The 17,212-nt window shown below is 40.6% G+C and overlaps 1 protein-coding gene across 4 annotated transcripts in view; it reads right to left on the reverse strand.

The window, feature by feature from the left end:
• LOC140715125 (VPS10 domain-containing receptor SorCS1-like) overlaps positions 1–17,212 on the reverse strand; it is a 1,248,501-nt gene that overhangs the window by 348,383 nt on the left and 882,906 nt on the right. For all 4 annotated transcript variants that reach the window (XR_012096067.1, XM_073026870.1, XM_073026869.1 and 1 more), the window contains exon 4: positions 16,048–16,206. Coding sequence is in view for 3 of the 4 variants with exons in the window: in XM_073026870.1 (XP_072882971.1) it covers positions 16,048–16,206 (159 nt within the window). In the remaining variant the exon portion in view is untranslated. The remainder of the gene's footprint in view (positions 1–16,047; positions 16,207–17,212) is intronic.

The following is a 17,212-nucleotide window of genomic DNA, read 5'->3' on the forward strand; positions in this document are numbered from 1 at the left end:
AAACTGTACCTCCCTTAATTGCAGGGCTCTCCAGAGAGTGGTGTGGACAGCCCAGTGCATCTGTAGTTGTGACCTTCCCATGATTCAGGACATTTACAAAGACAGGTGTGTAAAAAGGGCCCAATGGATCATCCCAACCACAATCTATTCCAGCTGCTACCATCTGGGAAGCGGTACCGCAGCATAAAAGCCGGGACCAACAGGCTCTGGGACAGCTTCCACCAGGCCATCAGACTGATGAACTCATGCTGACTTGAGTGTACTCTATATTACATTGACTGTTGTATTTATTATAAGTTATTATAAATTATTATGATTTCACATGGCACATTTAGATGGAGATGTAACATAAAGATTTTTACTCCTCATATACGTGAAGGATGTAAGAAATAAAGTCAATTCAATTCAAGTTAGATTGTTGGGTTAATTCCGACAATTTGCTTTCAAGCCCTGATACTGATCTGCTGAGTTCCTCCTGCATCTTGTGGTTGTTACTTCGGATTTCCAGAGTCTGCAGAATCTCTTGTGCTTATGCTGTGACTTCCTTGTCCTTTCACTTTTCACCCATGAAGTCAGCGATTATTTGTCTGAGCTTCTCCCAGATCCCAAAATCAATTACTGGTAGGAGTGTCCCCAACTAAATGTCAAACCACTAAATAACCAAGTTCATTACAGCCAATGATTTACCAGAGCGCGTGGAATTAAAATGCTAACTTCTACAAGTTTCTGATAGATACGTCTCCAGTTGATGTTTTCTCTGTACCTCACACTTTGAATGTTCACGCTGCATTCCAAACAGAGTCATGCATTGTTAATTTAGAAGCATGCAATCTTAATTTAAATTTGCTGATTTGTAATTTGGCTCAAATAGTCAGCAGAACAAATAGTGTTCCATACTCTGATGCACCTTTAACAAAAGAGTGTGAAATAAAGCAAAATACTTGTTATTGTTTTGCAACATTGTGGATTTTTATCAATGGCGAGTTAACACTCTCGCATCTTCTGGGGAAAATCATCTTCTTGACTTCTTTTAGATTATCACGTCTCTGTGAAATGAATAAATTAATTGAACTAATTGGGAACATCCTGCAAACTATGCCATATGTATTCACGACCACTGTAAAATATGCTTTTGGATGCTATATTAACTAAATTAATTCATCAGTTCATTTAAGGGAGGAAGAAACAATTATAGACTGTTTAATTAAAGTTTCAGAATAATGTAATTTGCCGCTATTTAATTAGGCCTGGCATTATCTCTATCGCTGTACTCAGCCTCCAGTAACCACAGGAGGTTGATATTCAAAAATAGCACTTCTTTTCAGCATAAAGATGGGTGTTACTAGAATACCAGAAGGCTACGGTGCTTTTATGCTTAAAGCTATGACCTATCAAAAGGAATATTCCAACCTCAGTTGCTATGCTACAGACTCCATTCAAAATCTAGGCTTGCCAGAGGGCATTGTTGGAAACAAATGTAATTGGTGGAACAAAAGCAAAGAGGTTCATTCTAATATATGGAACAGACAAGACAGAAACAGTCTATTTGGCTTCACAGGAAGCCTCCAACTCTTCATTTTGGATAGGGTCCCAATGGTGACCATAAAGATCATGGTCTCTAATGGCAACAGATGTCTTCCAATTTGTGATAGCCTGTTGTCTTCACTCACTTTCCTGCTGAGTTTATATCCATAGAAACTGCAGAGCAACCATTACTCTTTGCTTTGATTCAGCATGCTCTCACAATATGCAAAAACTACAGCAAACTGTCTGGTCAGCAGTAAAGGTCAATGGCAGCCATCATTGCAGGTCTTGTGTATGTCCAGGACAAAGAAGCCAGCGGAGAAAAATCATGACACACCCTACCTACCCTGCAAACTACCTCTTCCAAAAGCTCCCTTCTGGAAAGCACTATGGGATTAATAAAATGCTAATTTTACAACATCCTGAAAGTTTCTTTCCCCAGGCAGTTAATCTGATAAACCATTTCTGTTACCCCATGTCCACCCTTTATCTTTTACTCCTTCACTGCAAAGCACTGTAAACATTTTATTATGCTGTTAACAATGTAAATACATATTTGTATTTGTTTATATATACAGAATTTATTCCATATCTATATTTTAACTTCTAACTTTATTTTTATATAATTCTTTATTCAAAGGTTCAAAGATTCATTTCATTATCAAAGTATGTATGCAGAATGCAACTCTAAAATATGTCTTCTCTAGATAGCCACAGAACATAGAAAACCATAGTAGTTGAAAGAAAGACATCAATCCCTCTGCAAAAAACGAAAAAGAAACAAAAACTCACAAATCCCTAACACTCCCAACCCCTCCCTTGCTCAAAAACTAACAGATCATCCAAACCCCAGCCTCCCAATCCGCGACAAGAATGGGCGAGAACGTGGAAGAAGCACGGAACAGAAAGAGTCAATATGAACTACAGTTAGATTGAATTACTGTCCAATCAATGAATCTCAGAATTTCAACACCTCTGAGAGCATTGGGCCCCTCTGACAGCAGTGACTTAAACCAGACGCCTCACCAAGGAGACAACATGAACCAGCCAGCGCCCTCTCTCCGAGGAAAACAACTCAAACCAGCAGCATCTCTGATGAAGGGTCTCGGCCCAAAACGTCGACAGTGCTTCTCCTTATAGATGCTGCCTGGCCTGCTGTGTTCCACCAGCATTTTGTGTATGTTGTTTGAATTTCCAGCAACTGCAGATTTCCTCATGTTAGCCTCTCTGAGAACCGCTTGCTCTCCTCTGTTTTTGCCTTGACGTTTCAATGTACCTTAATGCTTAAATTGGAGAGAAATGTAGTTGATCCCTCATCTTGTCTCTGAGCTTCTCCTCATGGTAACTTGTGCTTGCATTTCTCTCTTGAGTTTTCTCAGGGACAGCAGAGTGCAAGTCACTGGCTCCAACAGTTTCAAAAACAAAATTAAAACAAAAAGAATAAGTAGAAGACATAGAATGATTGACTATGTGGAAGATGTCGCCTGAGGAATCGTTGTTCGCTGGCGCCATCTTGACTGGAAGCTTCTCTTTATAATTTTTGAAAGTTGTTTTTTTTGCATGTTGCTTCCTGACCAAGTCACAGCAAATTCCTAAAATGTTTCAATGTATATGGTGAATAAAGTTGATCCTCGATCTTTTCTATTTGTTTACACGGTGGATGTGACTATCTACACAAAGTTGGCATTTATTCTAATTCCCCAATTGTCTTTGAGAAGGTTGTGGTGCTTGAACCACAGTGATGCTTCTCGTGATAATGTGGGGTCAGGGGTTGGACCTAATGACCAAGACGGTAGTGACGGACTCAGAGGAGAACTCACAGGTAGTAGTATTCCAATCTTCCTGCTGTCCACAGCGGTGGGGGTCAGGAATCTGAAAGCTGGTGGAGTATCTCAGCCATGTTGCTGAAGTGCATTTTGCAGGTGATAGACACTATTGCCACGGTACAGCGTAGAGGAGAACACAATTGTTCTCTTTGTTAGACTATTGTTAAATAGTAAATTGGACTATTATTGGCAATTGTACTGAGAAAAATCTATTTTGCATGCCATCCATACTGAACAATTCATTACTGCAGTGGACTGAGAAGGTACAAGAGAAAACAGTAACAGAATACAGAATAAGGTGTAACAGTAACAGAGAAAGTGTAGTGCAAGCAGGCAATAAGCCACAAGGACATAATAAGGTAGATAATGAGATCAAGATTCCATTTTATTGTACTAGGAGTATCACAACTACTGATTAGGCTGTGCAGCAGATTCGGCAATTGTGCTCGTGAATATGCACATCTCAGCTAATTATTTCATTGTTACAGTATTTAACTCCTTTCTTTTTGTCATAGAGGTCGTTGAGACTTGAGCAAAGCACAGCGATGTTACACTGCCTACTTGCATTCGGTCTTGCCTGAGAAATTGGACTGTTGAGTCAATTGACGCTGAAGGCTAGCGGTATTCATTTAATATTTAGTTACTCCTTTCAACCCCAGTGTTGGCATAATTTTCATTTGAGAGTTTTATTTAATGGCCCTGTTTGGATCACCGTTTATTGCTTTCCTTTCCCTCTAAACCCTGTTTGAATTAAAGTCTGTGAACAATCAACTCGTTTCAGTGTCTCTTTCTTTCCGCACTTAAGCCATATCCAAACAAACTGAAAAGAGCCTATTCAATAGTTTTATGACAACAGCGTGGAAATTGTTCTTGAGCCTGGTTGTACATGTTTTCAAGATTTTGCCTCTTCAGCTCAATAGGAGGGGTAGAAGAGAGAATATCTGGGGTGGGTAGGCTCTTTGATTATATTGGCTGCATTAATGTGTTGGCACATGGCCAAGTGGTTAAGGCATTCGTCTAGTTATTTGAAGGTCGCTAGTTCGAGCCTTGGCTGAGGCTTGCGTGTGTGTCCTTGAGCAAGGCACTTAACCACGCATTGCTCTGCGACGACACTGGTGTCAAGCTGTATGGGTCCTAATGCCCTTCCCTTGGACAACACTGGTGGCGTGGAGGGGGGAGGGCAACTGCCAGTCTTCCATGAAAAAAAAACCTTGCCCAAGCTTGCACCCAGGAAAGTTTCCAAGGTGCAAATCCACGGAGGCCTACACACTGAGGCAATGAGAAGTGTAGACAGAGTCTGTGGAAGGGAGGTTGGTTTCTGTGATGTGCTGATCTGTGTCCACAACTCCCTGCAGTTTCTTCCAAATCTTTCAAAAACACATCTACCTCCTCTTTAAATACCCTAGGGGCCTATCCTCCACAAAATCTGGGTTAGACAATTGCAGAGATTTACTATTATTATTTTAAAATGAATTGGATTTATTATCCTTCATTTGTATAATGTGAAATGTATTTGCAGCATTACAGTGTAAATACATAAAATACAAAAGTAAATAAAAATGCACAAATAAGAGAAAAAGGGAAAGGAATTTGAGATTATTTCTAACCAGAAAGGCTAAAATCATTCTCCTGGTGAATGGTCCAACCAAGAGTGAGAGCTCCACTCTTTTCTGAAGGAAGCTACTAGCCAAACATTGATATTATGCTCAATGTTGCCTTCTAGCATGGTAATCCTTGGCACTCCTTGCTTTGCGACATTATTCAGAAGTGTGACTTCCCCTTCTTCCAGCTTTACACACAGATATTTCACCATTTAACTCAAATTACGGTGAGTTAACCACAGTAACAACTCAGACATACAATGTACTCAGTTTCCTAAAGACCTGACATGCCAATTGACCGTGTTTCCGTTGGTCCAGAAGACAGGGCAAAAGCAAAAGAGAAAGTCACCTTTCAGTGAGAATGAACTTCAACTAAACATGAGATTATTGCAAAGAGTTATGGCTGACTTTATTACAGTTTAATAAGATTACAAATTTTGAACAGTTTTTCTGAAGATAAATTAGAGTGTGTTAAAGAAAAAATAGGATTTGTTTCCTAATGGTTTTGCTACAATGAGGAAGCTAATATGAGAATAAATTCCTTCTATAATTGCTAAATTTCATAATCTCATGATATAAGACGTTGGTCAAAGATTCCAACTGATCTTCTTTGGAATGATAGGTTCTCTTGGAAAATAGAGTCTGCAGCTGTTGGCTGAAGAATATTGTGAACTGGGGTGGATTCCAGGATTGCAGATGGTGCTCTGAGCTAATACTTTAATATTCAGCGTAGCAGATTTAGAATAAAATATTTCGATGTTAAATACAGGGGGCGGGAATCAAGTTGGAATCATAAGAAACAAAAGCATGATCTCTTTAGCCTGCTTTATCCTTCTGTTTGGGGATCCGGGCTAATTTTCCAACACAAATACATTTTATACCATAAGATAGAGAAGCAGAATTAGGCCATCTGGCCCATTGAGTTTGCTCTGACATTTAATCATGGCAGATATTTTTCAGACCTATTCTCCCATCTTCTTCCTATAACTCTTAACACTTTTATCAATGTTGTCCCATACCACTCAGCCCCCTACTCTACTCTCTGTACACTCATGAAGTGGTGGACAGACTCTGCTCTAACTCTGTTTACCAGTTTGCAGATGACACCACCATAGATGGCCATATCTCAACTAATGAAGATTTGGAGCAAAGGAGAAAGAGAGTTTAGTAACATGGTACCTGATAACAACCATTACCTCAATGTCAGCAGAACAAAGGAGCTGGTCATTGATTTCAGGAAGAGCTCCTGTTTTCAGCAATAGAAGCTTCAAGTTCCAAGGAGTGAACATCACTAATGGCCTGTCCTGATCCAATAACATTAGATACCGTGACCAAGAAAGCACTCCAATGCCTCTACTTCCTCAGGAGGATAATGAAATTTGCCATGCCCCTGTTGACCATGACTAATTTTTACCAATACACCATAGAAAACATCCTATCTGGATGCATTGTGGCTTGGTACGGCAATTGCTTGCATGTGAACACAAGAAATGTGGATATAGCTCAGCACATCATGGAAAGCAGCCAGCCTCCCCTCTATGGACTCAGTCTATACTTCTCATTGGCTAGGTAACGCTGCCAACATAATCAAAGACCCCACCTGCCGCAGATGTTCTGTTTTGTCCCCTCTCCCATTCGGCAGTGTAGATACAAAGGTCTGAGAGCACATACCACCAGGCTCAAGGAAAGCTTCTACTCCACTGTTCTAAGACTATCAAAAGGATCCCTAGTACGATACGGTGGATTCTTAGCATCACAATCTACCTGATTACAATCGCGCACATTGTACTGAATTTTCTCTGTAGCTGTTACACTTTATTCTGTTATTCTTTACCTTGTTCTATCTTAGTGCTCCGTGTAATAATTTGATCCATATGAACACCATGTAAGAAAAGCTATTTCAGTACATGCGACAATAATAAGCCAATTCTATGACCCTTCCTGTTAGTGAGGTGAAGAGTTGGGAGGTGCTGTTGGAGCAGCTTGGCTGGTCAAGCCTGCATTTGTAGAATGGACACACCATAGACAATGCGTGTGAGTGTAGGAGTCATAGAATCATACAACACAGAAACAGGCCCTATGGCCCATCTAGTCCATACTGAACTATTATTCTGCCTAGTCACATCGACCTGCACACAGACCAGATCTCTCCATACCCTGTTATCTACATACCTATCCAAATTTCTCTTAAATGTTGAAATCAAACCCATATCCACCACTTCCACTGGCAGCTGTTTCCATAGTCTCATCGCTGTCCAAGTCAAGGAGTTCCCCTCAGGATACCCTTAACAATTTCATCCTTTACCCTTAACCCATATTCTTTAGTTCTAGTGTCACCCATCCTCAGTGGAAAAAAAGTCCTGCTTACATTTACCTTACAAGAGGGTTGGAGCAAAATGATGATGCTGCTGAATGGCAACTCCTTTGCTTCCATCTTCAGAAACAGCTCTATTTCTATCTTTGATATCTCTTTTTTTCATTTTCAAGGTTCCTTCGAAGACCCTGACCTGGAGTTAAAGTCTGACTTTGGTTCTTTGCAGGAATGGGACCCGACCTCAGGGCCTCACGACCGGCCGCGTTTTGATATCCCAAGGACACAACCTGGAAGACTAGCATGCCTTCAGGATACCGGATTTTAGTGGCTCTGGAGATAGGCTGATTCAAGACAGTTGCCCCTGACTGAGGCGTCATGGGAGAACACGGATCATCAGGAGCAGTGGGTTAGCTGCCGGGGGCTATGTGTCCAGAGACCTGAGCCTTTTTCGGGCCGATTCTCTGGACACAGAGCTCTGAAAAAGCAAGACAACAGACTTCTAACATCATAAATCAGCAAGTTGTTTGTTATGCCTTCCCTCTCGCTGTGAAACAGCGACACCTCTTTTTCCCGTATTAAGGAGAGAGAGAGCCTGTGGTTTGTCAAATTACCGGAAAAATGAGTAGTCTTTGGGGTTCTGCAAATCTGTGTCTTTATTGATGCTTTGCTGCACGTTTGAATGCTTGGTGGGGGGGGGGGGGGTGGCGCTGCTGCATTTTTGCTGGAGGGGGAGGAGGTAGCTGCTGCTTGTACATGGAAGGGGGAGCTGGGAGGGCTTTGGGGTTCTAACGTTTAACTGTCATTCATTCTTTGGGGCATGCCTCTGGTTTTGTGGATGCTTGCGAAGAATAAGAATCTCAGGATGTACAAACCCCATTTCCAGAAAAGTTGGGATATTTTCCAAAATGCAATAAAACAAAAATCTGTGATATGTTAATTCACGTGAACCTTTATTTAACTGACAAAAGTACAATGAAAAGATTTTCAATAGTTTTACTGACCAACTTAATTGTATTTTGTAAATATACACAAATTTAGAATTTGATGGCTGCAACACACTCAACAAAATTTGGGACAGAGGCATGTTTACCATAGTGTTACATCACCTTTCCTTTTAATAACACTTTTTAATCGTTTTGGAACTCAGGATACTAATTGTAGTAGATTTGCAATTGGATATTTTGTCCATTCTTGCTTGATATAAGACTTCAGCTGCTCAACAGTCTGTGGTCTCCGTTGTCTGATTCTCCTCTTCATGATGTGCCATAGATTTTCAATAGGAGATAGATCTGGACTGGCAGCAGGCCAGTCAAGCACACACACTCTGTGTCTACAAAGCCACGCTGTTGTAGGCCGTGCAGAATGTGGTCTGGCATTGCTGAAATATGCATGGACGTCCTGGGAAGAGACGTCGCCTTGATGGCAATATATGTCTCTCTAAAATCCTAATATATGCCTCAGAGTCAATGGTACCTTCACATACATGCAACTCACCCATGCCGTGGGCACTGATGCACCCCCATACCATCACAGATGCTGGCTTTTGCACCTTTCGCTGATAACAATCAGGATGGTCATTTTCATCTTTGGCACGGAGAACTCGACACCCGTTTTTTCCGAAAACTAGCTGAAATGTGGACTCATCTGACCACAGCACACGGTTCCACAGTCTTTTGGTCCATCTGAGATGAGTTCGGGCCCAGAGAACTCGCCGACGTTTCTGGATAGAGTTGATGTACGGCTTCCTCCTTGTGTAGTACAGTTTCAATTTGCATTTCTGGATGCAGCGACGGACTGTGTTAAGTGACAATGGTTTTCCGAAGTTCTCCCGAGCCCAGGTGGCTATAATTGTCACAGTAGCATGACGGTTTCTTAGGCAGTGCCGCCTGAGGGCTCGAAGATCACGCGCATTCAACAGTGGTTTCTGACCTTGCCCTTTACGCACTGAGATGTCTCTGAATTCTCTGAATCTTTTCACAATATTATGTACTGTAGATGTTGAAAGACCTAAATTCTCTGCAATCTTGCGTTGGGAAATGTTCCTTTTGAATTGACTAACAATTCTCTCATGAATTTTGGCAGAAAGGGGTGAGCCACGACCCATCCTTGCTTGCAAAGACTGAGCCTTTGATGGATGCTACTTTTATACCCAGTCATGATACCTCACCTGCTACCAATTAGCCTGCTTAATGTGGAGTCTTCCAAACCGGTGTTACTAGAATATTCCGTGCACTTTTCAATCTTATTTTAACTCTGTCCCAACTTTTGAGTGTGTTGCAGCCATCAAATTCTAAATTTGTGTATATTTACAAAATACAATTAAGTTGGTCAGTAAAACTGTTGAAAATCTTTTCTTTGTACTTTTGTCAGTTAAATAAAGGTTCACGTGAATTAACATATCACAGATTTTTGCTTTTATTGCATTTTGGAAAATATCCCAACTTTTCTGGAAATGGTGTTTGTATATTGTATACATTTCTCTGATATTAAATGTACCTATTGAGACCTATACACCTCAAAATTTTGTATACCATTATCAAATCTCCCCTCACTCTTCTATGCTCTAGGGAATAAAGTCCTAACCTGTTCAACCTTTCCCTATAACTCAGGAGGGAATGAATGTAGAGATGGTTTCAGCAAAACAGGCTACTTTGTCCTGGATCCTTTAAAGCTTATCGAGAGCTATTGACATTGCACATCTCTAAGCATCTGGAAATGTCTTCATCCTGCTCCTGCAATTTGTGCATTTTGGTAATAGAAATCCTTAAGTATATCAGAAGGGGTATCAAGCTACTTTCTGAAAGCCATGTGTGTACCTTGCACCAACCTTTCCAATAGTGGATTCATTTCTTGCTGAGGGGCAAAAGAATTTTGGATTCTGTTTGTGACTGTAAATCATATCAAAGACTCCTGTCAGTTTTGTAGTTCAGTTACACTGTCTTGCCAACCAGTTTACCCACAGTAGGAATTTGATCCATGTTGGATATGCCTTTCTCTTTACTCGAACCATTTCCTATTTGAATTGATTATGTTTTACAAGGGGTGATTGATAAGGTAGAAGGAGTCAAGTTTAGAAAACCTAGCACATTTATTTTTCAACATAGTCCCCTCCTACACTTACACACTTAGTCCAGCGGTCATGAAGCATACGGATCCCTTCTTTGTAGAAGTCGGCATCCTGAACCTCCAGAAATGGTGCACAGCAAGGGGTGATTAATAAGTTTGTGGCCTAAGGTAGAAGGAGATGAGTTATACAGCTGTCATTACATGCACGTGCAGTTCAACTCTTTGAGTGATTATGCAGAAATTTTGAAGTTAATAACTCAAAGACGCCGACTTCTACAAAGAATGAGTCATATGTTCCAGGACCGCTGGACTAAGTGTGTAAATGTAAGAGGGGACTATGTTGAAAAATAAATGTTCTAGGCTTTCTAAAATTGACTTCTACCTTGAGCCACAAACTTATCAATCACCCCTCATAAATTATGCTTTTAGGGAGCCCAAACACTACTTGTAGATTGTCAAGGATGATGTCCTTTTCATCTTCCCAGGCAGAAGCTTCCCTTTGATATTGGGAGCTGTAATGTAGCAGCAAAGCAGCCTTCCACCTCCTCCCATTCATCGTGCAGAGAGAAGACTATTTCATAATTTCACAATCTTCAGTCCGACTGTGCAGAAGAAAGGGAGGCTCCTGTGCACTTAACGTCTTTCAGGGACATCTCAAAGCACTTTGAGCCCAATGAAGTATTTGTTGACGTGCAGTTACTGCTATAACATTAGAAACATAACAGTCACTCTGCACAGCAAGCTCCCACAAAAATATGATAATGACAGGAGTTTGTTTTATGAACTGTTAGTTGATAAATATTTACCAGGAAACTTGAGATAATTTTCATGAGTTACTGTGCAAGATGCTCTATATTGATGTTTTAGGCTAAGACCCTTCTTGCCACTTTCTAGTCTTGATGAAGGGTTTCAAACCAAAATATCAACTGCTTATTCTCCTCCATAGATGCTTCCTGACCTGCTGAGTTCCTCCAGCACTTCGTGTGTGTTACTCAAGATTTACAGCATCTGCAAAATTACTTGTGTTTACAAGTATATGTTGCTCAGTTGCTCAGTTGACATACATATAATACCTCAGGATCCAATGAATGGGAAGAACAACTCTAATGTCTGATCCCTGGTAGTTTATTGGACATGATCTCTCTTCCTTAGTGGACCTGTACAGCACTTTTGCTATAAGCATTGGTCTCTGACCACTACGACTTTGCCAGTTTTATGTATACTCATCATCTCTTATTATCCTTAAGTGGGATCGATAGGAGCCCTTTCTATTTGCCAAACTCAGCTTTCTAATACAGTAGGTGACACCTCTAGAGATCAAAGAATTGTTTTGAGTAAGTTAAACTTCCACCAAACAACATTCTTTGTTCAGTTTCTTCTCATAAATGGAAGCCGATCTTCAAGTCCTAATATAAATGGCAAGCAATAATGAGTATGAAGTTAAAAGAACAGCTTTGCAAACAATTAGCACTATCTTTAGAGCACAGACTGCTGGCCCACAGCATGGAGTTGGCTGCTCAAGAGGAGCAGTGTAAGACAATGGGGTTCTGTTAACTGGCCTGTTTCAAACCAGACAACAATGGCTAAGTTATATAGTTTAGGAAGTTTGCAAACAATTAGTTAGCACATCAAATAGCTGGTCTATCAGTAGCTGATAGATTTGTGTGCTCAGATAGCCACCTGTCACAGCATTACTTGTGGGTAACTGGGGTATCTGTCCCCTGAAGCCTTTAGACCAGCTGTGTGAAAAGAACCCTGAAAAAAAAATCAGGTGTTGAAGTCACCCAACTGGCAAAAAAAAATCAGTAAAAATGTAAGAGAGCAGTTAGGCTTGTTAGGAATAGTCAAGAACATCAAGAATGACAGAAAGTAGGGCTGTAGTCTAGTATAGTTTTCTCTGTGTTGTTTTTGTTTACACAGTTCAGTCTAGTTTTTGTACTGTGTCATGTAAACCATGGTCCTGAAAAACATTGTCTCATTTTTACTATGTACTGTACCAGCAGTTATGGTCGAAATGACAATAAAAGTTGACTTGACTTGACTTGAAGTTGGGGTGAACTAGTATCCATTCCTCAGCCGTTGATTTCTGTGACAGATGATTCATTCAGCTGAAACTTGTTGGTATGTCTTTTAGCTTATAGGAATTATGGCTGTGTTTTGCAAATTCTTATTTAAATTAAAACATGTATCACTAAAAGTAAATGTGTTGTGTTTGAACTTCTTTGTTAACTGGAAGTATGTCCTCCTTGGAGGGAGGAGTACCCAGCACTTGAACAGTTGGTATTGTCAGCTAAACTCGCTACAGTGAAGTGATATAGCCTTTGAAGAGTAGGTAACTACGGTATAGCCTCATTCACTGAGGGTACGTAGCTAGCAATATTGGATAGGGCTTAAGATCATTGTTTGAGTTCAGCAAGCACAATGTGTACTATCACATAAGTTTGTGGCAAGGACCTCAAACTCCATTCAATACGTTATCCGGTTTCAATCATCAATGAGAATATAGTTCCAAAGGAGGTGCAGAGGCTGAGCAAGGCACTGTGTAAGTACAAGCTACTTCTTAAAATGTGAAATGTAAAATGTGGACAGAGAGATACAGTGAGACAATGAGCAGAACTTTTAACTCACAGTTAGAGATCTAGGTTCAATCCTGATCTGCAATGTGCAGTTTACAGCTCAGAGAGTCTGTTCTCTTGTTGTATAATTCTAGAACATGGGCCAGCTCATTCCTTACTATGAACAAGTGGAGATGGGGGGAGGGGCAGAAGGGAAAGGGGGAGGGAGGAGGGAAAGAGAGAGAGGGGGTGAGGGGAAGAGAAAGAGGGGGAAGGAGAGGAGGGAAGAGAGAGCAGGGAAAGAGAAAGGGAAAAAAGAGAGTGGTGAAAAAGGGGATGAGAGAAAGTGGGAAGAAGAGATAGGGAGAAAGGGGGAGAACAGAGGGGAGAAGAGGGAAGGGGAGTGGGAGTGGAGAAGAGGGAGAGGGGAGAATGATGAAAGTGAGGGGGGAAATAGAGTGAGGAAGAAAGAGGGGAAGAGATATAGAGGTGGAAAGAGATGTGGGGAGAAATGAGAGACAGTGGGGAAGGGAGATGGAGGAGAGAAAGAGGAGAAAGAGGGAGGAGAAGAGAGAGACAGAGAGAGAACTTTTTGACAGAAATGTTGGGATCAAAAACCTATTTCTGTGACGTACCATCCTTTTATTCCTTTTATTCCATGGTAATTCTTCCTAAAGTTACTCACTTAATTTTTCATCAACATATCCAAAATTTGGCACCTCTAGTTACCAGTGTCAAGGACAGCAGATGCAGAGGAGCATCACCATTTCCAAATTCCTTAATAAGTCTAACCTGGACATACACTTAGTTATTCCTTTAATCTTAATATGCCCAAATCTGCTCACAGTACTGGGAGTCAGATTTCAATGTTTGGATGTAAATACATGTGCACTATAAAGGAATAGTTATGGTGTAAAATCAGGGGGCTGGAGGAAGCCGGATCAATGAGTACTTTTGAAAGGGATTTGGATGCACATTTAAGGGAGAGTAATTTACAGAGTGAGAGAATCGAATTAACAAGATTGTTCTATCTGAAGCTATCATAGGTTCAATGGGTTGAATGGCCTCCTTTTACACACTTTGCAGCCATTAGATTATTTATTGCAGTATGGGTTTTCTTATAGCATTAGAAATCCAGCGGTTTGCCAGCAAGCTCCGCACAGAAGTTTTGTATTATCTATTTTTCAGAAGCAGCTTGTATTTATACGGTGCCTTAACAACCTCAGGATGTTTGCTTGAACTTCTTTATTGATGGTTGGATCTGAGTAATATGTGGAAGGGAATTAGAGGTCCTTGTCACTAGCTCAAAGATGATGAGCAAAGAGTATTGTACTACACCGGCAGTTTGCTAAGATTGATGCTTATAGGAAAAGTGCAGTGCAGGTATACCAACAGATATGGACCATAGAGACACAAGAAACGGTAGGAGCCGGAACCTGGAATGGTAAGCAACTGCAGGAACTCAGTGGGTCAAGCAGCAACTGTGGAGGGAAATGGATAGTCATTATTTCTGGTCGAAATCTTTCATATGGACCATGTCCCGATGAGCTGCAGAGTTTTAAGTGGTAGAGTTGTACTCATTGATTAGGTTCCCAGTTCCAGTTCTGTAATTCCATAACTCTGTGAAGTATTTTGATCATGGAAGTGGCTCACTTTGAGTAACTATAGATGTTCAATTGTTCCTGCCCTTACTAGACAGTACCACCCTTCATAATGAATTTTTAAAAAAACATTAATAATGTTTGTGAAACTGAAACTGCTCAGCCACTTGTAAAAAAAAACATGTTCAGTAGCCACTTTATTGGAAATGAGAGTGGAACGTGGTGAGGTCTGGTGCTACTGTAGCCCATCCGCTTCAAGATTCGATATATTACAGTATACATTCAGAGATGCTCTTCTGCACACCACTATTGCAACACGTGGTTATTTGAGTCGCTATCTCGTCCCTGACTGGCCATTCTCCTCTGATCTCTCTCATTAATGAGGTATTTTTGCCCACAGAACCACCAGTCACTTGACTTCTTTTTGGGTTTTTTTGCAACATTCTCTGTAAACACCAGCAACTGTTATGTGTGAAAATCCCAGGAGATACTCAAACCTCCCATTCTGGCACCAACAATCATTCCATAGTCAAATTCACTTAGATCACATTTCTTTCCCTCTTCTGATGTTTGGTCTGCACAACAACTCAACCTCTTCTTTTATTCACTGAGTTGCTGTCACATGATTGACTGATTAGATATTTGCATTAACAAGCAGTTGTATAGGTGTATCTAATAATGTGGTCACTAAGTGTAGATTTATTGTATCTTTTTCTCAAAATCAGCAAAGTGAATTAATCCTACCTAATCTTTGACACCTGTGAGGAGTATCAAAATGACAGCCCTATTGAATTGAATAAGAAAGGATTTTTCTGTCTCTGGGCAGTGACAGGCCAGTTAATCATAAAGCTATGGGAAAATAGACACTGATAATGTAGTTTAATTTTTAGCTTAGATTTTTTGTGCTTTTTTGCTGCCAGGCGTGTTTAGCTAGGTGACAGCTTGTTGCAAATTGTGACAGTGGTATAGTGTTGGTGGGACTTTAAATCCAGGGCCTCTGAAGAAATATTCAAAGCCAGAATCTGAGGAATGACAATTCCCATGTTGCATCTGGAATTTGGTCAGAGATTTGAGTCTGATCCTCAGTAAACCCTGGAGTAGATACACCATGTTCAAACATTGGCTGTATGAATGTTCTGTGTTTCACTTTCTTAACATCCTCAGAAAGGCTCATGGGACACGGCAATATTGTGACTTCAACTTGTGATAAATCAAAGGAGAATGCTCCTGGCTATAACTCATTCTTTTAGTCAAAGCACCACCTGCAGCAGTCTCAAGATGGGGCCACTGGATTCCACGTTTTCTTTATTGTTGACAGATATATTGTCTTTCCCATGCAGAGCCTGGCCATTCTCTTTGACAGTATGTACCTTGTTAACCTGTCGATGAAAATGCACATCTCAATCTCACACTGACATGAAAGTGAAGCCTCTAACCCCTTAGTTTCAATATTAACAGCATGGTCTGTTTGCAGATCCTGTTTAAAGACCAAACTCATCACTAGAAAGAAAAGTATTTGCTCAGATTCCAGGAACCACAGACTGAACTGACAAGACTCACCTTTTGATCTTGGCTGTAGGCCAGAATCCAATCCTCCTCTTGTGGATGGAACAGCATGGTTTGGATCTGAAAGCTCTGGCGATATTTTTGATAGGTTGCACCCTCGTCTGAGCTGATCAGGACACTGCTCTCAATCTCAGGGTCACTCACAAGCATTATCTGTTCAAGGCAGAATAAAGGAGAAATGAAAGAATCAGAATCAGGTTTAATTTCACTGGCATATGTTGTGAAATTTGTTGTTTTCCAGCAGCAGTACATTACATTACATAATAATAAGAATACTCTCAATTACAATAAGAAGTACAATGGATTGTGGTTAATTAGGCCATTGTTTAATCAAGGCAATCACTTATTTAGGACAACTCTTAAAGAACAAAAATGTTCAAGAAAACAGCCTTCATTTATTGAGAGACTATGCCACTCAATTGAGACAGGGGCTATTGTTGAACATTTATGGCTGTTATACAGAATGGAGTGAATAGTTTTTAAATATCATCACTTGCATGTTGTTGAGTTATGTTGTGCCGACTGACTCCAATTCAAAAAGCAGTGATTTTTGACAAAGGCAATAAAGACAGTTCATTTACAACCAATCAAAAGAACATGACAGCATACACTGTACTTGTTGCTCTATCCAAATAACATTTAGGTATTAATATGGAGTTTTATACTTCTGTAGTAGTATTGGTAGTGTTCTAATTTGTTCTGCAGTTCATTTAAATACATACATTGTTACTCAGTTGAATGATAGGTTGTCTTTTTTATATCTTTTAATTACAGTGGATTCTGGTTAATTGGACACATTAGGACCAGTCCAGTTTGGTCCCATTAAGTGGCTGCCCCAATTAGCTGAAGTTTCATGAAAATAGATAAAAGATGGTGCTTCTGATATTATCATACATGATGAGACCCAGGTGGCGTCAGGGAGCTTAGTAGCCTTATGGCCTGGTGGAAGAAGTTGCGTCCCTTCCTAACAGCCTTGCCCTGATGCAATTGTTCAGCCTGCCTGATGGTCGGCTGTTAAAGATATTGCTGGATGGATGGGAAGGTTCATTGATAATGTTAATGATCCTGTGCACGCAACAGTCGTAATCCTCTGTCAGATGCCACACCAGACAGTGATGCAGCTGGGCAGGATAGTCTCAACGGTGCTCCTGTAAAAAAT

Source organism: Hemitrygon akajei, chromosome 23, assembly GCF_048418815.1.
Source record: "Hemitrygon akajei chromosome 23, sHemAka1.3, whole genome shotgun sequence".
Taxonomy (NCBI): Eukaryota; Metazoa; Chordata; class Chondrichthyes; order Myliobatiformes; family Dasyatidae; genus Hemitrygon; species Hemitrygon akajei.